Below are 23,151 nucleotides of genomic sequence, written 5' to 3' on the forward strand. Positions count from 1 at the left end.
TACCCATGAGGCAGCTTTAACATAATGTGCTGGTAAGGACCACATGTACCTGGAAGTGGGAGAGGAGCATGAACTGAGAGCCAGTGGGCTAGGACTCGCCAGAAGTTATCCCTTGCACCTCTCTTTTTCTCTTTTTGAAGCCAGGCTACCATGCAGTGGAGGACAGTGAACTCAGGAACACAGCGAGCAAGAAAGCACAGTGCTGCAAGGACATTTGCAGGGCTAGAAGAAGCATGCCCTGCTCTCCACTCAGAAATGCTGTGTTGGTAAATACCCAACATAAGCAGCAGGTAGGTTTCTCAGAAATGTTATGTGTCTTAACACAGCTACGTTCCCTTCTCTCTAGTCCCTGGGGTTTCAGCTGCTAAATCTGCTGCTCCATTAGCTGGAGAATATGCTAAAATGCTCTGTGGCACTATGAGTCAGAGATGAGATGTAAAAGGAAGAAAAGGTTTTTGTGACTAAATGCACACCAAGTTGGGAATATTGGGGAATTCTTCTACTGTTTCTTCTGGCTGTCATCTTTCATCACACTTGCCCGAGGACTTAGAGGTAAACACAGAACAGCAGTAAGAAACAGCCTTCAAATGAAGGCTCTTACTACCTCAATTGTAAGGTTTCTAGTTTAATTCCAAGTTGTGCTACCAAATGGTATGACATAAATATGTTATTGAGTTATACAAAACTAGCTTGATCAGTGATTCAGTGCTGTTTTCAAGGGAGATAACTTTCCTGGATTTAAATAAGAGAATTTCTATTAGTTCTCTAGAGAAATAAAATACTGCACACATGGAAATGAAACATAAACAATTTAAGCAACTTAAAAGACGTGACCTTTCCAACATATTTGCACTTTCATATCTCCTTAGAAGCTTCTCTGTAAACATACCCTAGTATCATTCCTCAGGGACTGTGAATGAGATACAGTTTGTAGGTCTAGTACTCACATGAGACATTTGGAAGCAGCAAGAGGGAGAAAAGCAACCAGCTCTCTTTCTAATAGTACCTTAATTTTCAGGTGAAACGTTGTCAGGTCTGGGCCAAAGCACCTTACCTAACACCTGCCACGACATCAGAGACTTTATCAGCGTGCACATGGAGCAGGCCATCATACCATCAGCTCTGTTTCTATCTTTTAAGTACTAGTTATTGTAAATACTAATAAATGAAACTACTGGGCTCTGCTTACATTAAAGTCAAAACATTTCTTCCATAAAAATACAATAATTCCCACGACAGCAGGTGCTGTCATCAGATATTTCCTTGCAAGTGAGGAGCTAAAAATACTATAAAGATAAAAGCAGAAACTTTCAAAAGCTGACTCACCAGGCAGAAGCAGAGGAGCATTTCTATGCTTTGTTGACCTGATCCCTGACCTCCTCACAGCATATGCCCTTTTGTAAAAAATCAGGAACTATTGAGGCACAGCATCACGGAGGAAGAAAGAACAAAACTTGTTAATTGTTAAAAAAAACACCCAACCTTAGTCCATTTTGCTTTCTAGCTCCAAGTCTTAAAGCACACACTTCATTCCTACAGTCAAGACAGGGAGAAACCTGTCTCATACACAGTCTCTGGTGAAGTTCTGCAGGGTACATAATCTTCTTGCATGATACTGGAATTGCCACGAGTGGCAATGAGGATGTTGACTGTCCTGCAAAATCTGGGGTAGGCAGCCCCCAATGAAACAAACACAGCTAAACTAATAGAACACAGTTAAGTTAGTTAATGACTTCCACAGCCACTGGTGCTAGCGGAAAGGTCGCATCACATGAGCAAATCTGAGAGAGGAACAAGTGACAGACTGTGAATATGGAATTTCACAAAATCATTTTTATCAAGGGTTTTGGGCATTTTTTGAGCTCAGAAGCAGAAATTAATAGCTAGAGGGGACATAAACAGGTCTGGAGAGTGGTAGACATGCAATTGCTGCTCCTTCCTCGCTAGCCCCCACAATATTACCCATTTTTCCTTTTCCCTCCCAAACAAAAAAAGAGATACATATTTTCTGGGCCAAAATCCAGCTGCCAACAGATGTTGGCAAAAGACCCCAAACATTTCCAGAGTTAAAAAGAAAGCACACTCAACTAAGAAGACTTTCCAGAGTTAAGATTAACAGACTCAAAGTGAGCACTGGCCTTGGTGGACAACCAACCAGTACTAGCCTGACTTTCTTGAACTTCACAGCTCAGTATTTACACTTCAGCACGTTAACAAATCATAATTGTTTTACAATATAGCAAAATCACAATGTGAATATAACAACTCCTGGTAAGTTCAGTGCTAGTATATAAATGATACGAACGCAGAGGAGTGCATGGATGGCTCAATAACTGACAGAAGCAGCTGAGAATGGGACATGCTTCCAAAACACTATTGGCTGTATTTGGATAAGCCTATTAAATATTTATGCAATAAACACACAATCAATTGTTAAAAAAATCTAAATATTCTTGCATTTGGTGACTCATATTCTCCTTGAATGCTCCCATGTATTAGTGATCAGCTCACCATTTCCTTTTGATTTTTAAGGCATTAAAAGAACTTCTACTTATTTAAAATTAAGAAAGTATTTCTCACAATCATTTGTTACACATTAGCAGTTACAACCAGGTTATAAATGCTGGCAGTCTAGGCTTTCAAAATACAGGCTACTTCAAATACCAACAATTCACTCTGAATAGAAATTAATACACCAGTTGCTACTTAGCTAATGCCTGCAATTATTTGTTTTCTTTTGCTTAGATAACTTGTAGTCAGGAGTCCGTTTGAGCAGGCAGTCATTCCTTTCCCAGAAAAATTCTCTTCCTGCTTAATTCTAATGAGAGTCACAGTTTAACTCTGTGCTTGAAAGAAATCACTGTGAAATCACTGTTGGAACTAAGCCTGCTGGGACAAATCTGACAGCAAACATTCCAGGTCCTGTTCAGTAAATCTTCCCTGCTCTTTTCCCAACAGTGATTTCTCTGTTTCCTCCTTCGTATGACATACTCTTCCTTTCGTGTTTGGTGATACCTTCAATACAGACAGTACGTATTACTTTTAATAGTAAGGAACTCTGTTTTTTTCTTTTTTTCCCCCCTTGCTGAATTTTTAAATGTGTATTTGTTGTGCTTTAAGGGTGACCTTATTTCTTAGCTGTATCTTGTGATTTGATGTGCATCACTTAGTAGTAGTACTATGCTTTTCTGCTATGTTATTAATATGACTATCCATCAACCAACTAACAACTACTCCTAGTGGCATAAACATAGCAAAGAATTCCCTTTTGGATCTCAGTGATAACAGCACAGTACAAAAAACAAAACAAAATAAAACAAAAACCAAAAAAAAACCCCAACGAATATTAATTTCAGTCCCACTTTCCATATGTTATGCAGGATCCCTTTGCATTCTGGAAAGCAGGATAGCACTTGCAAATTCAGCCTTCTAAACTGGCTGCTTCCATATCAATGTATTAATCCAGTTGCCTTAGGAAATCAAAATAAGAAATAATGTCAGCACTAGATGGAGCTCCTGTACAGCAACATCTCTGGAGAAATCTGGGGCTTGTGCACATGTGGAAAGTAAGAATGGGTGTACAGGGCTGGCGCAGTAGGAGGATGCTCTCAAGGCAGTCAGGTTCACTGCAGCATCCCTATGTCCATGCCCACACTGTTCTGAAGGACCCCCCATCTCCTGCCAGGACTGCTCCTTTGCTTTCCAAACAGTAGGATCCCAAGGACCTGCCTTCAAATTGAGCATCTGCACAGATGTAACACATAGCATGTAATCTCAGGGGTTTTCTACATATGGGATATAGCACCAAGTAAGCCAAGAGGTGAAATTACAGAGTATTATCATCTACCAGTCAGGGAGCCACGTTTCCACCGGAGCACACCTAGTTAATGTCCTTCCTATGAGCCTCTGCTTTTTCACTGAATGCAACTGCTCATTTTAATAATAACGGTATATTTCTAAAGTTTTGAAAATTATTTTATAATCTGTGTTCTTCAGCAGTTACCATTCCTAGAGAGGGAATACTACAAATAATTACTGTTCTCAGTCAAGTTTCTGTCATAAAATCTAGTGGTCAAATTTGGTTTTTTATAATAACTAGCTATTAACCGGTAAATAACTAGTCATATCTGATAATATAAATGTAGGGTCAAAATACGCTGACCAGCCTTCACACTGCCCTTGGGCCAAGAATTTCTTGTGCAGTTTTACAGCCCAACAACCTGAAGTGCTATGGAGACGGGATGAAAAACTAGAGAAGGCTGCTCCTATCTCCATCCAAGATCACTTTGTTGGCTAAAGGATGTGCAGGGAGGAAAAGCAGTATTGTCCATTCCTTAACCCCTCAGAAGGACCTCAGAAGAGGAGATCTTTTGATACATCCATTAAGAGATGATTTGTAACTGATGCAGACAGAAATCCTTTGCAGTAAATTTCACCCAACTGATGAGTCTAGTCTGCAACCCTGGGTAGATTGGTGGAAATTGCACTAGAGAATATAGCAGCAGATGTATAAGGAGGTATGACATACTGGGACAAGCCAGCGTGGCTTGGAGGGAAGCCATGCCTTACTAATTCATTACAGGTCCTTGGCAGTGCTGTGCAGACAGGGTTGATACATTCAATAAAGCCTACTTGGATTTCCAAACAACTCTGACTAGCCCAAAGGCTGTTGAGGATACTAAGCCACCCTGCAATAACAGAAATCTTCACGTGGATAAATAATTGATCAGAGGCAGGAAATAAAGGAGAAAATAATTAGTTTTCTCAGTGGAAACTCTGGCCAGCAAAGCCCCCTATGGATCTGTGCTAGGCCCTGGGTTATCCATCACATTAATAAATGATCTGGAAAAGATGGTAAAGAGTGAAGTTTGCTGATTATACGGCACTGAATAACTCAAAATCAACAAAAGCTGACTGCGAAGTACTGCAGAACAACCACATGAAACTGAGTCACTGAGCAGACGAAATGCAATACTGATGTAAATTGCCATATGTGGAGGAAAACAGTCCTAGCTTTAAATACACAGTGATTGTTTCTGACTGATTTACTGCTCTGCAAAGAGAGTTTTGATAGATAGCTTTATGCAAACCACTTCACTAAGCAGCAGTGCTCAAAGCAGCATTTAGAAAAGCAAACACCAGGGCTTATTAGAAAAGGAAAACAGAGAAAAGAAGAGAAAATGTGAAAAGGTAGATGGGGGAAGATTATTTAGTGTTTCTCATAATACAAGAATTGGGTGTTCAAACAAGATCATCATGTTGCAGACTCAGAATTAAGGAACAGGAGAAGGTTCTTTTCTTTGCATAGTACATGGTTAGTAAGTGGAATTCTTTGACATATTATATTATGCATACAAAAATTTTGCTGGGTTCTTGAAAGCAAGCGGCCTGGGAGAAAAATGCAGGGAGACCCATCAGACTCAAAAGTACTACTTCAGGGATGAAGTCCCTACACCACAAATCACAGGCTACTGGGACTATATACTGGGAAAATATCATTAGATGCTGAAAGTTATCCTAACTTTAAGTTTAGTGTTCTGGAAGCATAGCTGGGCAGCACATTTTTGAATGGCAAATACTTAGTATGTATATACACAACCCTTTGCAAGGTGCAACTATTATTTAGTTACTGAAATGACAAGAAGAAACAATTACCACACAGTAAGAGGCCATTACCTGCTTGTATCTGCTATTAATATTTCTTTCCCAATGGTCTGAGTGCCCCCAACTCCAAAAAATATATTAACACTTGTAAACTTCCTACTTATTCTCATCCTCAAATTCCTTGTTAAACACCCCTTGATGCACTGACCACAAGAGAAAAGCTGTTACATGGAGCAAACCATAAGGTGGAATGGGTATTGCTGTTCTCACAAAGAATATTAAACTATGGCTTTGTCTTGCTTCATAACCTGCTTTCTACCCATTAGAAAAAGACCATTTAAATCCTGACTGGCATATTTATCTAGCAGCCTTTTATCTTACTCCTCTGATGCAGTCTTTCCCTCTCACAAGGATATTAAATAGGAATACGCTTTCAGTTTTAAGAAGTATATACAGTAGAACAATCCTCAACATCCTCACACCGCCTTTACTGGACCTTGGCCCTTTTTGCTGCCACACACTCTTTCTCTGAAAACTGAGCAGACCAAAACCAGAACAAAATTTGGCCATGTGGATAAATTAGGGCAAACTGCTGGGATTTGTTAAAAGACTGCATGGAGAAGAGCTGCTTTGTGCGTCATAGTCAGCGTATGGAACACCATCATACGCATCCAAATACCATGTAGATACTCCACCCTTTCATTTGATGAATTTGTAACTCCTCATCCCTACGATATTACTTCCTACCCTAGAACTGTTTCTAATTAACTCATGCTGATGGCCATCAGCCTCCCATGTGGCAGAGGGGAAGGCAGTGCTCCCGACCACCCCACGAGATCCCTGCTCTAGGATACTCTGCCTTGTGCTGCCTGCTGCGCCGTGTGCTAACAGCTTGCATAATTTCATTAGGGTGATTAAATGTGTCAGTGTAAAAAGGTCCCCCGGTAACTTTATAAACAGCTTGAATGCGGAACAGAAATTACCCACCAACTGTAAATTTGGCAAAAAATGATGCTTCAGCGTGCATATGCATGTAAGAATTAAGTCTAATGCAGACCCAACTGCATTCAATCATTGTGTGTTCTCATTTTTTTGTAATGAAAAGTTAAAGGGGATTATGTATGATTTTGTAAAATTCGTACCATTTCTTAGCTCAAAGCAAATCTTGCCAGATTAGTGTGCTATTTCAGTACTATCTCAGAGTTCTGTACTACACTCGGGCAACACCTAGATTCAAGCAATAAAATGCCACATTCTGAATTAACTAATGGTCTTGAATCTTAAAAATTTTTAAGGGTCCAAATCTAAGCAAAGTTTTACATTGCTTTTGATTTTTAAAGATGATCCAGCTATTCCTTATGAAACATTTTCACAATCAAGTCTGCTTTTTTCTACCTTTTTTTTTTCTGATGGTTGTTTGGTCCTGAACAAACTTTTATCGTTATAAATCTCTACAAAAATAATTCAGCATAAACCAGTTTCCATCTATTGACTCACTTGAAACCTGTTTACTTTGATCCCTTCTTCCCACAGTTATCTACTATTTTTGCTCTGGATTGCATTATTGAAACCAATAGATACAATAGAACAATGCGGGGAGAAAGAAACAGAATGGAAAATACAACTGAAAAACAGCACTAGAAAATTAGCACGTAGTGAATGTCTGCTTCTAATAAATATATTTATTTATTAGACTGAAAATATTATATATTACACTGAAAAATATATGTAAAGATGTACAGCTTACCCCAGTGACTCACTAGCCTTCTGCATTTTGGCTGCTCTGCTTTCATAAGAAACAGTAGGAGTTTGTTTCTGGCCACAGGATGAGATTGTACTTCCAACATATTGGCATCTGTCTGTGAAACAGGTTTAAGAAACTGCAAACAGGTGAAGTAACACAACTTTACCACAATTTGGAAAGACTTGCTGGCTGAAATTGCCCAGAGCAATTGAGCCTGATGCTGACAGCTGGCATGAGAAACCCTCAGCTGAAGCACGAGAAGTCTGGCACCGTTATAACACAGCAGTTTTAAAGCTGGTGCCCGCATGACCTTGAGGAGAAGCATTGCCACCTGGACCACTGAAGGGTGAGAGGGGAGTTGAGCAGCCCCAGGGAACCCAAGGCTTCATCCTTGCATGGGGTGACCCGTCGTTTATCTGCCTCCCCTGATCCGTGCTGGGCCAGCACAGCATGGGGGGAGAGAGGGGCAACGAGGTCCCAGCCACCTGGGAGTCAAAGTACAAGGCCACATCACAGAACAGTAACGGTGTGATCCCAGGGGGAGAAGTGGCTACCTGAAGTGGGGCTCCCTTCTATTCTCTCTCTGCAGGTATCGAATGTTCCCCCTGCCTCTAACCACTGTGGAAAAACTTACAGCAGCCAGAGGTCATTTTGGCTTAGTATTAAAAAACAAAACAAAGAAACCGCAACAAAACCAAACCCACAAACCTTGCAATAATAGGAGGCATTTGGATTATTTGAGCAGTGAATCGTTAGTTGTGAAATCAACAGAAGCAATGGTCTGCACATCAATAGAGGCTGTAGTTTATTAACTTAATAGACATTTACTGAATTTCTAGTTTCAGAAACAGTTTCTCAGCTAGTGTTGATACCTAGAAAAATATAGATGTAAACAGGATGGCTCCAGCTTTCAAAGAAGCTTACTTTTCCATGTCAGCACACTCTTCTAACAAACGACTGCAAATTATTTTCTCATCTTAATAGACTTTGCTGATCAGAAAAGTGGCAAACACACTAACAGGAAAAAAAACCCACCTCAAACTAAAACCTCCTAGTGATTACTTTAGGAGTGAAGTATTGGCCACAGCTGTGAAAAAGGAAGCAAAATGAAGTTGATCGTTATTACCTGTTATTATGTCATTATCTGGAACTATGCCAATGGTCCTGTATCCCTTTTATCACTGAAAAGCCTGTAAGTATTCATTTGCTTACTAAACTGGAAGATGTAGCGTTCTGCTTAAATGCTTCCTAAAAAGAAATGGACATAGAAAATGAACGTCATCAGTTAAGAGAGAGCCACTAAATATAAAACTTGGATTTAAATAGCCAGAGGTAATATCCTCTCTCTAGTATACTTCTGGGACTACACGAGAAGTTTAAGTGTTTTCAAAAGATTATGAATTCTGTTCAGGTGTGGGAACACGCAGATAATATTAAGAGATACTAGAGACTGTTAAACACGTAGTTAAATAGAAAATAATCTAATAGCCTTTCACAAGCAAAGTCCATCGCTCTTTAATATACTTTCTTTGATTGAACGTTGCTTATTTACTGTGCTCTATTTTATTTAATTTTACCCACCGAGGGACCAGAAACCCAGCTACATTTTAATAACACATTTCTTCAGTGTGTGGCCTGACTACCAGCACAGCTGGTTTCTGCTTTTTCCTAAAGTAATAGAAAACTGACATCAAGCATAGTGTTGCCTGGGATAATATCACGATGCAGGATTAGGGAAAAGGGCCTGCAAATGATTAAACTTAACTCTGACAGAAATGCAGTTCCATCATCTCCAACACAGCTTACAGCCATGACCTTTTAGACTCATCCACCATCAGGAAAATTTTGCAGGAAATCTGATGTGGTCTTTGCCTTAAAGCTCTTATTCCAGGTCTCTATATAAAGTGATGCTATTTGTGTACTTCCTTGCATAAAGTCCTTAGGGCTCTGCAACATGTGGCCATAACGTAAAGGAATGTTCCAAAACCAAAGGTACACAACCAAACAGTGAGCATGGCTGCTCAGTAAGGAAGGGTCCAACACCGGCAGAAATTTGTAGTCACTTGGTCACTTGCACACGCACAGAAACAGACTTTGGGCATGGGCAGAGCATTTTTCTACATGGACAGCTGACAACTATGCACAAAAAGTGGCAAAGAAGTTACTGATTTCCTTGACAAGAACAGCATTCTGTCCTGTTCCTCTTTCCAGGGACACTCTCACAAGTTGCTGTCCACCCTTCGCTGTTGGTACCTCTGCATGCTTTTTGCTCTTTTCTTTTGGTCAGGCATTAGGAAAATAGACTCTGGGTTATCACACAACAAAACACAGCATAACACATTAAGGGTGGCGGCCAAGGGAAAAATGATGACTCAACCTACACATGGCTGCATGGGCAAGCTGAGGGCACCTGGGGGTAAATGACCTGTTCAGAGCACACTCCAGCTCCTGTTTGAGCCACATGCTTGCATTTCAGCTGTGCTGGAAGCTGTGAGGGGCGAGGATGAGGAAAGTGGGTGTTAGGGAGCAGTGCACCCCACAGTCCCACTGCGGTGTGTCATGGAGATGGGGCTCATCTGGGGCTGCCTCGACCAGGGAAGAGAAGTAACCATGCCTGCTAATACAGACAGTGACTGCACACCACAAGGTCCAACCTAATAGTGTTAGCATTGACGCCCATAGCCTGTAATGACTCAAAAACACAGGCAAACAGTGATACCTTAGGTGATGCTCTGTTGTAATGCAGGCAAAACCTTCTGTTACCCTAAACTGGTGTTAAAGCACCTGCCAGAGTGAGGTCTCTCAAAGTACGACATTAGGTCTTCCATTTCCACTGTCTCTATATGGCGTGATTCCCTCTTTGTCAGGTTTTCCAAAACTTTTGCCCATGCTGACTTCCTGCTTCAAGCTCTTGAACACAGAAGCCCAATACTTGTGCTCTACAAGTTATCTGTATGAGGAGCAGACAGCGTTTTCCCTACATGATGAATGTGGGATCCTAAGCTCTGAAAGAGGACTTGGGCACCTCTTCATGGAAACACAAAAGATGTCTTCCATATACTCACTCTTGGACAACTATTCCAAGTGATTTCAACATTGCACAGTGTTTAATGCCTATAGGAACTAGAAATAAACTAAGAAATAAACCAAACACTCCGGAAAAGGACACTGAAGTGGGGAGGGAATTATAAGCAAAAGCAAGAAAATGACAGAAAGACAAAAGAAGCAATAAGCACCCATTTGTGAGGGTCACCTCCTGACTCCAGAGGAACAGAGCAAATATCTACCCCTGAGCCTGGGCTCCTTTCATAGCCGATGGAGATAAACTGGTGCTTGTAGAGCACAGCTCATATCACCCTGAAGAGAACATCTCAAATACGTCAGAAAATTTGCATGCTGGCAGTACAAATTTGTTTTTCTATTGATTATAAAAGAAGCCTGGGGGACTGGAAAAAGTCTGGTTTTAGTCAGATGATTCCCATCTGTCTCTAAGGCGTTCAGCATTTCGTTTTCCCATGTAAATATGGCCCTCAGAAATGTATTTAATAATACACCACTGCCCCACTGATTAATTATTTAAATGAAAAGAACAGCAGGTTAACTGCAGCTTCCCTAGAGAGGGGTTGCCAAAGAGGAATTCAGATTATATATCTCCTGAATAAGTACTTTTGTGTTTCCATTTACTAACCATTCTAACGCATACCAGGTGCTTGATATTAAGGGGGTAAATTAAGGACAAAACATCGGTTATGGCATTGTATTAAAATAAATACAATGCTTTTAAACCCATCCGAAGTCCACTGGAAAAGGAGCTACCCATGTTCAGCGGGCAGGTGAGAAGCTGCTAAGAGTGGTTTTGCAGTGGGAGGTGAGTACTTGCTGTATCAGAGCTCAGAAAACTTCAGGCTTGAGCTTTTGCAGGATCGAGCCAAGGGGGATGATGTCTTTACTCCCAGAAATACAAGTGCCTTCTCACAGAACAGCCATTCATTTCACCTGAGGTCTCAACTGCATCTTCATAAACAGTGTGTTTCCAGTACATTAGAAGTCTGTACTCTAAATTTAGGTACCTTAGTTTAGTGCAGTGAGTCTAAGCCACAGCACATAAAATCGAGGTAAAAGATCAAGAAGAGAATCATTTGTTTAAAGTCACAAGGCAGCTTAAGGTCACAAAATCATGAACAGCTCCATGCCTTATTCAGTGTGTTCTCTGGCAGTTTCCAAGGGAATAAATCAAAAACTGCTTTAATGTGACCAAAAAGATTACCTACCCATATAGTTGCATTCCATGGGGTTTCTAAAAAGATTAGTTTTAAAGTCCTCGTTTAGATAGGACCTTGGTTCATCAACAGACATTAAGACACATATACATGCTTTACTTCAGTTAGAAGAGGTTTCAGATCGTAGCCCTCTCCTGCATCCAGGACAGCCAGGATGCTGTGCAGGAAAGCATGCCTCGAATCGCACAGCTTTCACATGGCATAGAAATCTCTGTGTCCTCCAGAATAGTGATATTCACTTACATAACACTAATCTGATTTAATTTATTTTTACAATGAAATATTGGAATCAACCTCTTGGGCAAACTGCCAGGTAATTTTAACTACTGTGAAGGTTGAGGAACAGAAAACAACTGCAGACATCTGAAAACATGAGCTAAGAATTCAACAATCACAAAAATATCCTTGCTAGTGATGTGCCTTGAAACTTTTCCAGCATTAGAATCTAGTATTGGATTTCCTGAACTAAAGAAAACTTTGTCTTTCCCATATGTATTAATCTATTTAATATTTAATCCTGATGTGGCATAGCATAAAGTAGCAATTCTGAAAATGAACTCCAGAAGTCATCTGAGCCCAAATTCTTCCTGTCCTACATGTCTGGGAAGTCTACATTAGTTCAAGTATCTTGGGAAAAGCTGAAATGTTTCTGAAAGTTTTCATCTCATCAGAGATTTGAAGTATTTAATAAGGCACTGGAGACATTATGTGTGAGATAGCCAAAGCTGCATAACGAACTTCGTCTTAGGATAGCGTATCTCTTTGCGTATATATGATCTCTATGGGAGTGTGTTAGTAAATAATGTATTTTCTCCTAAATTAAAATCTAATGCTTAATCATTTCATGATATATTTATCAGTTTGTGTTTCAGCTTGCTTGCAAAGTTTATTCAGAGTTCAGCAGGGAAAATGTGTCCTGTCCCTGTGTCCCTTTCCATGTTTGCTTAAAAGTATAACCATGAGCCTGTCAAACCATGGCTAAGTAGTGGGTAATGGGAGCAAATTTAGCAAATCCATCCATTCCCCAGCTCAGTGACATGTGCACTTTCCACTGCAGTGACCTACTTGACAGAGCTGCAAACATGCACAAGCATCAGGGTAAAATCATTTACGCTGGGAACAGCCCATGCTGTTCCTCCTCTTAGCTCCATCCCTAATGCCCCCCCAGCTCAAGACCAAACAGCTTTAATGCTTCCATAGCAGGTCTCATGGTATCTAATGTTCTCCTTAAAATCCCTATTACCTGTTTCTTGATCAGCATCTGTACTTCCCATTAGCTTCTGAAACTTGTGCTTTCTGCAAGTGGTTTGAAACCACAAAGCAGACATGTGGAAAGCAGCAAATAAAATGAACACCTATACTTTGCCCATATTTTTTTCCACCCATACATTGTCCATATTTTTTTCCACTGTGCCCATAGCAACCCCCTGGTGCTGGTTATTGGATCATGGTTTTTAAGTGCCTGGGGTAGGCAATGGATTGCCCAGAAAAGAACTTATAGCTCAATTCCACAGAAAGCACCATGAACGTACATTGCCCTGTTGATATTGCTGGGAGGAGAATCAGATCTGCTTTCCAGATCACCTCCCAGGGTAACAGTTATGTGATTTTAAAAAAGGTAAGACACTTTAGATTAAAAAAAAAAAAAAAAAAAAAAAAGTGATGCCTTATCATGCATTTCCATTTGAAACAAATCTCAGCTTCCTACTTTCACTGGCTCAGGTTTCATCCAGGTCACAGACCTGGGGGATAATACCTTCATGCTCAATTTGGTTTTAAACAGGAGGAAAGAGGCTCTCATAGCATCACAAAACAAAGTGGGAGGGGAAAAAATAACTACTAAACCCATGAAGATACAGTGCTTCTCAGAAGCCTTTTAGAAATTACTTGTATTTAAAAATATTTTAACAGTTTACCTGCTGGTAACCAGTTTACATGTTGGTTAAACAGTTGGCCTAGGTGTGTTTTACACATCACCAAATACTCACCAAATTATGAACTTTAGTTGCACACTCACAATTTCTTCATGATTTAGGAAAACACTGCAGTTAAAAAAAAAAGGTACATACTTCCACTTGGTACATGAGAGTGCAGTTCTACTGCAGCCAGTGAACTTACCGTAACATCATCTGAAATCCTGGCCTATACTGATGTTTATCCAAGTAGGATAGGATCTACCCCATGAGAAAAAAAGGAAAAGAATATTGAAATGTTTATTCTTACAAAGCTTGATGTTGAACTTCAGTTCTTCTTAATTACCTTTCCTACTATTAGGACCATCCCTCTTAGCCTTGACGGGCCAAAATCAGACATAAGGCACAAAGGAGGGTAAGCTAATTTTTAGCAAATAGAAAGTATATATATTTGTTTTAAGAACAGCTAAGAAAGTTTAAATAACACAAATAAATGTTCTCCTCCCAGCCTATACAGTTTTGCCATTTTTGTATTCTTACATGCTCCTTTGATACCACAGTCTCATACAGTATTTTGTAGTCTTTGAAGCTTTTGCTCTTATGTTTGTAAAGCTAGTCAGCTGTGCCACTCACAAGGTAGTCACTGTGAACAGGCCAAAGGCTATAACCCAAATTGGACTGCTCAGGTGTCAAACACTCCTCTTGTTGACAAAAAGCTTCCTTATCCTCAGTAAATACACTGCACAGATCAGTGAGGTCTTAAGATACCTGCTTGTGACACAGAATATACTTGATTTTCTGCCTCTTGAGTTTCTGAATCACTTTGATAAGTTCTATACAATTTTTCCAAAGTTCACAGAAAACAAGTAATCCTACAATGAATGAGATGCTATTTGCTTTTTCTTTTAGCAAGAATACCTGCAAGTCTCAAAAAAAAGCTCACAACTCTCTCATGTCACTTTCCAGTCGCCATAAAAAAAAGAATAAACCATTCTACTCAACGGAGCCTTGTTGAGTCTGTGATGTTTACAGCACACGCTAAATGCAAAACCACCAATTTGTATACCTGAGCATTTTGTTTTCAAGTGCTATGAAGACCTGGAGAAGCCATCAACACACTACACACCTACAGTAGCTCTTTTTTAGCACACTTTGGAGTACAAAAATTCAACCTGATTAATAATGGTATTGATCAGCAGATATAATCTGTCCACAGAGACATAGAAATGTTAGGCAACCTGCTACTCTTATTTGCTTTTACTTATGTCATTTTCCACTAAACATTTTTTAATTACAACTGCAAGCAAACTTCTTCAGCATGCCCTTTATACACACTAGTGAAAGAAAAAATGTTCTGAATGTTGCAAGACTTCAAGAAAAAAATTGAGAAATAATTTTTTTAACACTATAATGAGAATTTTCCATGGGCACGGTTCAATAACTACCTGCATTTAGGCTGCCTCAGCTGCCCAGAACACTGCTGACAGCACCACCACCACTCAGAGGAGCTGAGGTCACCTTTGGCTTTCTGGGTTTTGTGGTTTTGTTTGCTTGCTTGTTCCTTAATGATCTAATCAATTTTATGATGATAGCAGAAACTCTCACATGAACACAGGTATCATTATAGCACAGAAATCTGCACTCCCACAATCCATCTAATGTAGACAAAAGATCTGACTTAGGAGAATTATTCCATAAGCAAGTCACCCCAGGAGAAACTTACCTGTTTGCTGGTTTAATTCCAGTTACCAGGGTGGTAACACACATGTATCTGACAGAAGCCAGCGGGCTCAAAGGGCACCTTCAACATACTTTTGTTCTAATCCCTTAAACATATACTTTTTTTTCTCGTCCCTTAAAATGTTATTAGCCCAGCCCAGCCCTAAATAACAAAAAGGAAGCTAAATCAAAGGATGGAGAAAAAGCAGTCTTAACCTGTTTCTCCCTGAGAAGACTAGTTACTGAAGTATTCAAATTCATGAAATTCACAAAAATAGAAATGAACCATGGGAGAAGGCACATCATTGTGCTCTGCACAAACCAAGCCAAAACCAGCCAATATATTGTTGATAATGGGGTCTCTTTTGGGGTGGCCGAAGTGAGTGCTTTCATATTGTAGAACACTGCTAACTCCTGAGAGCTCCCCTGGGGCAAAGCAGCAGTTCCCCGGGGGAAGGTACCAGGCTGCGCTAACTGTCATCAGTGGAGCACACATCTAAGGAAGGGAAGGGTACCAACAGCTACATCACTGCAAACATCAAGAGCTTATAATTCAGGCAGAAAATGTGGATTTGGATCTGCAGCCCGACTCTACACCAAGAGCTGTGGGAGCACTTCTTGGGCCAAAGTGCCTGCACAAGACACACCACAATTCCAGCGTGGGAGAACAGCCAGCGATGCACTCTGTCCTGGCCTGGTGGCCTCGAGGCACCAAAGCAAGGACATACAGCAAGAGGGAGCGAGCCAGGTCCCCCAGTCTGGATGAGATAAGGATCACATCTAGATGTGCACCCACAGGCTGGTTTATGCTTTAGTGGACCTTTATTTGAATGTAGTAATAAGTGCAGAAAGGGTCAGTGCTTGGTAATGTAATTCTTAAAACAATGGGTTACCTTGGAGGGATGAAGGTTGCCCTCTGACTGTGCTTTTTCCTTTATCTTTTTTTTTATAATTAAAATAATTTTCAGTTAAAACACTCAAATCTAGCAGTTCAAAAGCTTGATGCAGGATAAGTTTTGTTTGGACAGAAGAACACTGAACACTTCTTTATCACGGCTTATGCACACTGAATATTTCCAACTAAGTCCTATGACTTAATTCACTATTGAATCTGCAAACATGTAATTTTAGACTAAAGATTTTGCTTGGGGGGAGAACAGAAAGAATCTAATGATGAAAACTGTCATTATTTGGGACACGAGAGAATTCATATTATAGATTGATAGATAATTACAAATGGTAAATGGAGTACATTCAAGAGGCTCTGTTCAAGGCAGAAGCAGCACTACAGGGCCTGTAGCTCAGCGTTGGCACAGATTTTCCTGAAAAAGAGGGCAGTATTATATATGTTCATAACAGGCAAGCTCCTTCCAGTGGCTTGCCTCTTTCTAGATGCCATTTTTAGCTTTTAAAAACAAGCAATTTCAAAAAAATGGGTATGTTAAGAAACACTTATCAGATCTGTGCTACTCTTCCACAAAATTTTCTGTTGAAACATTTTAAACGAGATATTTCACTTGTCTTTGACCGTAACAAGGTAATCAAAGCATCCGTTTGCTATAGAGCAGCAATGAGCTCACTGATCCAAGTTGCTTCACACGCCAGTGTTCAAAAGAGTAAGATAAGAGAATTATCTCTGAACTCTTACCAAAGCAGGAGTTGACAAAGCCATACCACCTACAACCATGCTCCCCTCCGATCCATTTGCCATGGATGTTAGATGCAAAACTGAGGGTAGTGCCTGAGATGCACACTAACATGTCACTGATACTGATGTTCAGGAGGAGCATGTTGACCGGGTTACGGAGAGTTTTAAACTTGCAGAAGAGGATGAGGACAATCAAGTTATTCACGAAACCAAAAAACAAGATAAATCCAAGAAAAACAGCCACTACTGTGTACCCACTTCGTGCGAGTCCAGCCCTTGGCTCAACAGGATCTGTAGGTGCACCAAAGCTCAGGTTGTATGTCCAAGTGCGGTTCATTTTGGACTTTGACATGGATCAGTGAGGGCAGAGACACCAGGTGCCCTGTGCTGATGTTCTCCAGTAGTTTACCAGAGGCGTCCCTCCATCACAGGTCAAATCATCTCAGCAGCCTTGTGATCTTCACTCAGCTGATACCTCTTAGATGGTTATGCAGGTACGAAATACTGTATTGCAGCACAGGAATATTTTCCTGCACTGTGCCTTTCCAATGCTCACTCTGCAGCTAACTCCAAGGCAGCAGAAGCAAGTAAACAATCACCTCAAATTCATCTTTGCAATTTAAACTCAGGATCATATTAGATGATCTTTTTTGAGGCTCAGAATGAAAGGCATCTTAAAAATGTGCTTCAGCATGGTCTCTTCCTTCAGAGCAAATGGGCAGTCCTTTCATCAACGGGCAGCTACTGTTGTTTCCTCTGACAGTGGGTGTCTTTCTGAAAGCACAGAAGAAAACAAATGGTAAAAAACAAAACAACTCCTTCCATACCAAGACCAAAAAGTAGGTACACTATTTACTAACAGTTCTTCCCTTTTCGAACTGTGACAAATATTTCTGTCTTTTCAGTTTTCTCTCTGATTTTCAACAGAAAATTCAGTTTGTTGAATTTCCTTGGCTGTTCTAAAGTTGTTCCCTGGTTCACAGTTTAGCATGGAGAAGGTTATTTGTACCTTCCTAGCAAAGTTCCTCAGGTGAGACAATGCACGGTAAGACATAATTCTTGCAGTAGCTTCCAGAGGAAGAACTCTATCTTCCTCCACATTAAGTCAATCCATACAAAGCAAAAACTTCAGTCTTGGCTAGACCTTAATTAAAATGATGGATATGTTAGAAGGAGAAAGTATTTCTTTACCCACAAAGAATAATTTCAAGTACCGACCCTGAAGCCCTCATGCTTACGAAGGTTGGCAGGGCTGTGATACCAGTTTCACTGCTGCCACATTTACCAGCAGACAGATGTTCCCCTTCATTATTTATAAAGCAGCCAAACACCCAAAGCCTCACATCTCTCACCACAGACATGAATTTGTGTATCTGCACACAGTGAATAGACTCCGTGTATATTTTGTGAAGCAACAGCAGAGTGCTTAATGTGGATGTGTAACCGCTTAGCCAGCTTTCATGGTTGCGGGCAAATTCTGCACAGACATTTCAATAAAAACGGAGATGGATATATATGTGTAGGAATTTCAACTCCTTGGTGCAAAATACATGACACCCATAGTCTGCTGAACTACAAAATATGAAAACTTTTATTTCATGACTCATGCATCCCTAGAATGATTATGCACATTTTAAAATGGAGCATCCTCTGTGTTACTCCTAACCACTTCTTTTTGGAACTTGTAGGAAAAGATGTGTTAACCAACTGGAAAAATGGGAGCTCAGAGTTTACTGAAGACAGAGGTTGTTTGGGTTTTTTTCCTTTATCATATCTTTTTGTCATGGTAAACATTTGTAAGTATTTCTTGTTACTATTTCCTTACTTTCACAAACTCACTGTGCTAAATACATCTCATTAGTGTGGTGATTTTGAGCTCTAATGTATACAGTCTGTCTTTACTTTCTCTTCTGATGAGTAAATTATGTACACTTTGCAGATGTTCAACTGTTTGGTCATTGACAATCTGAAAGGCTGATGCTTACTGTTTTTTTCCCCATTTAGGGGGGAGGTACACGGTAATTTAGATTGGTAAGGGTCTCGGGCAGCATATCTAAGAGAAAGAACATTTGAAATCCTCTTTCTACCATTTTGAAAAAAAATTAACCCCTTTCCAATTCTGGTTGCAGGTTATAGAAGAAAACTAACTAGGAGTAACTGTCAATATATTTTATATTTACTCATAACTGTTTTTAAAGGAACAGAGTTAAAGTTTAGTGGAATAAAACCCAAATAATCTAACAACCGAATAAAAAATATGATGCTGAGCATACCTCAGTCACCAATTGCATGACTGAAAAGGCAAATAGCTGTACCTTATTTTGGTAGGCAAAAAGCATCATGGCATCGTGCTGACGGAAAGCTTCAGAAAGAAGAACTCACAGGAAAACAAGATGTACAGTGAAATAAACTCAATAAGTAATCATTTCTAGATTTTTTTTTAATAAGTCTGCTTACACCTAGCTTCTACCAAACTAATCTTTTTCCACCACTTCAAAGGCAGTTTTGTCTAATCCGTTTACATGTGACTGTTTATTGACGGAATGCAAGTAAGGTAGTCCTATCTGCTCCTCCCTTCTGCAAAGCATATTGCAGAATCTGGCTTCAAAATCTGAAGAGACAGAAGTCTGATATATATGCTGATTAATTTCAGTTACAGATGCTTTTTTTTTTTCCCCAGCTGAACTGGTTACATCTAGATAACCTGTTGCAAAGATTATAGTATGCCATCATAAATGTTTCTACATGGGAATTAACTTTGCCAGAATAATCACAGGCAAAGGGTTTGAATAATATTATCGTTAAAGAATCACAGCCTTGATGTGAAACAAAGCCAAAGGTTATAATCCCCTTAGTAAATATGAATAACTTTACCTATGTATCCCTATTAAGCTCAAAATACAAATAACAAAATGTAGATCTTTTATACACAGTCACATACATCATGCATTCTTAAAGATGTACTAAGAGTTCATATTGACAGTGCTTATAAGATGATGTTTACCCCCTGGATGAGATTCAACTGACTAAAACTGAGCAGTCTGACACCAAGTGTGCAGGCACAGCCCAGGTCACTTCTCCACCAACTGCCACCCAGCCAACTTCAGCAGGACAAGTTCTGCCCTGGTGCGCAGGTGACTGATACCTTCATGCCCAGGCAAGAGGAGCAGTCCCTGGCAATCCAATGTAAGATACACTTTTAAAAGCTTGTAAGCGGACTGCAAAGGTCAAGCCATGCAGCTGCCTGCAATCAAAAGATGACAAAAAGGACGCACAAAGATGTGCTTGAAAAAGTTTGAGGTGAACTGAAGAGACAGGAAAACATCTGAAGATCCAGTCTGTGTGGGAGTAACTTTTATTAGCAGTTCATGTATAAAGTGCTAAGTTTTTTACACCTTTGGATGAAGTACAAGCCATTTTCAGATTTCAATAAAACTTCTAAACTCCCATACAAATCCCTTGAAGAATGTGTCTCATTCTTACCTGATGTTATCATTTAAATGAATAATAAACATTATTGCTGAAAAACAGCCAAAGATGGGCTTGTGTGCTTGAAGGTTCACTTGATTACTTTTTTCCTCCAGACAGCTATCTTGGTTTAATAGAGGTTACTCTGCAACTCTGACAAATCTGTCTTACAGGTGACACTGCACTCTCCAGGTCTCCATGATCTAGCAGGACATCCTGAACCCTCCTAATTTCTAGCAAACTCAGGAGCTTGTGGAACTGAATTCCACCTCATTCTGCCAATTCTTCTTCTCAAAAAATGTTAAAAAAACCCAACCAATAAAACATACAATTGCATTCAAAACAAATCAATGAGCATCCAGTTTGTCTCCTTGAATTTGTTTGAGTTGACATGGAAGGGAAAACGTACCCAAAGTGATACAAAACATATGGCCAGGTGAAACAGGCCAAAAGTTCATTTGACGTCACCAGTTATTAAATGCTTCATCTGTTAACTGGTTCTGACAGTAGTAAGCTAAAGATACAGCAAAACAGACACCCATCACTGCTTGCACTTTTCTCTGAAGCAGTCTGTTGGAAAAATAGATTTCAAAAGATGTTATATCAGCTTCTGGGAACACAGGCATTAATACTGAGAGTGTAAGGCTTCTTTTTGCACTTGCCACCATACATTAGTTTGAGCAGTACCCTGCGCCACTGAAGCTGTTTTTTCTTTCTCACTTTGCCCCCAAATTAGTACTAACTTACTGAACACATTAGCTTTAAGGGTTTCAGATTGTTTTGGTTTTTTTCTTAAATGAACTCATTCATTATTTCTAATTGGCAGATTCTTTACCATCTTCCCTTGCAGAGTTGTGCAACATGCCAAAGATGATGCTTAATTTGCTTTAAATATTTGATAGCTGATGAAATTGCATAAAATAAATAAAACTTCAAAATCATATTGCTATAAAATTTACATTACTCTCTTACATTGTACTTACATTATTCTCTTGTGATATATAGGAGCTATAAAAAACCCCTTATATTTACATATCCACAGAGCCTTAATCAATCTGCTGTTCAGTTCATATTAAAATCAATTTTTAAATAGTGATTAGTCCTTAATTTATGAACTCAGCTTTCTACTGAAAAGTTAAAATTTAAAAAAATTCCTAATATTTCAAAGACAATCCCAGATGAAATTTTATGCAGGAGGAATCAATTTTTTTGGCCTGATGCCAGAATTATAGCAGGAATACTATATTTTTAAATTTTCATACATTAAACCATGTCTTCCAGATGAGAAACTGAATTATTTTTTAACAGGAAGCATCCAAAAACCAGTGGTATTACCTAAAATAATAAATAAATAATAAAATAAAAAAGTAAAACTTGCAGACACAGTTGGTAGGCAGGGGACTGCATGGGGCTTCACAACACTGAAGGCAAATTTCCCATCTGTTCTGGACTATTTTTTCCATGTCCTTAGTCACACTGCAAGATGTCTGGAGACCCAGAGGCAGGTCTGCAGAAGTGAGCTGGAAGACTGAGAGGAGGCTCTATGGTCCAGATGTTTAGGTATCTCCCAGCTCCCCAAAACCTGCTGCCTGCGGGAGAACCTTTTGCATTCAGACCTAAAGCCTTACTTTTCGGGACTCACATCCATGAAAAAGACAGACATGAAAACGAGAATAACAGAAGCGCAGAATGCATGTGAAGTCTGCCACTTTGGAAAGCCGTGCTGTTTATTTCCTCGAGGGCAAACTCTAACGGCGTGGTGAAAGTGCGAGAAAACCCTAAGCCGTCGCTTTTGAAATAAAAGCTGCTTTTATTTAGGATTTTAAAAAGTTGAGGCAACCCCTCCTATGTGCGAGGAGGGATTTTTCGCACCGAGGTGTCTGCGCCCACCGCGGAGCCGGACCCGCTCCTGCGCGGCGCTGCGGGGATGGGAAGCGCCTCTCGGAGTCTCGGCCGGGACGGCTGCAGCAGAGGGAACAAGGAGCATCTGATACCCAGCGCCCCGGGTCTCCCAAGCCCTTAAACATCACACCAAGCAAAACCCTCTGCCGCCCATCTCAGCTGAGGATTTCTCCCTCACAAACTTTTTTTCACACTTATTTGGAGGGAGGGGATGGGGGAAGGGGGAGCTGGCACAGAAAACTGGAAGAAAAACCCACCTACATCTATCATTTAGGGCAACCCAAGGGGGAAAAGCCACCCAAGTCTCCGGAAAAGCCGTCCCGACACACACACACACCGCGGATCCCCCGCGCCCTCCCTCCGCGCCCGCGGGGCCGCGGCTCCCCGGGCTGCCCGCCGGCAGCGCCGCTTACCTTCCGCGGGACGGCGGCGGCGGGCTCGCCCTGCCCGCCCGCTTCCCTCTGCTCCCCTCCCGGCGGGGTGAGAGGACCTCCGATCGGGATGGCACGGGGGGAGAATAAACCGATGTTGGAGATAAATTTAAAATAAATAAAAAAGTAAGAATGCGGAGGCACGGCTCGCACCCTCCCGCCCGCGGGCTCCCCGCGCAGCCCCGGCCGCCGCCGCGCCCCGCCCGCACCGGGGCGGTGCTGCCGCCGGGGCCGCCCCCGCTCGGGACAGCGGGCACCGGGACAGCGGGCGCCGGGACCCTCGGGCTGCCCCCTCCCGCACTCCCCGCGGGGCCTGCATCGCTGGCCGAGGGGCAGTCTGCTCGGTAGGTCTGGGTCGTGCGCTCTTGGCAGGCTTACTGCTATGAAAGACTTTTTTGGTTTTGTTTTTTTGTTTGGTTTTTTTTTGTCAGCAAGCAGGTGT

At 40.8% G+C, this 23,151-nt stretch overlaps 1 protein-coding gene across 1 annotated transcript in view; it reads right to left on the minus strand.

Moving 5' to 3' along the window:
- The window catches only part of LOC119143583 (pinopsin-like), a 92,504-nt gene extending 69,656 nt beyond the window's left edge, over positions 1-22,848 (minus strand). Inside the window, exons 1-2 of the mRNA XM_037377970.1 lie at positions 22,692-22,848; positions 16,909-17,682 (exon numbers count right to left, since the gene is read on the minus strand). Of these exons, the coding sequence (XP_037233867.1) occupies positions 16,909-17,260 (352 nt within the window). The 5' untranslated portion in view covers positions 17,261-17,682; positions 22,692-22,848. The remainder of the gene's footprint in view (positions 1-16,908; positions 17,683-22,691) is intronic.
- Between the last annotated feature and the right edge of the window lie 303 nt (positions 22,849-23,151).

This window comes from Falco rusticolus, chromosome 2, assembly GCF_015220075.1.
Source record: "Falco rusticolus isolate bFalRus1 chromosome 2, bFalRus1.pri, whole genome shotgun sequence".
Classification (NCBI taxonomy): Eukaryota; Metazoa; Chordata; class Aves; order Falconiformes; family Falconidae; genus Falco; species Falco rusticolus.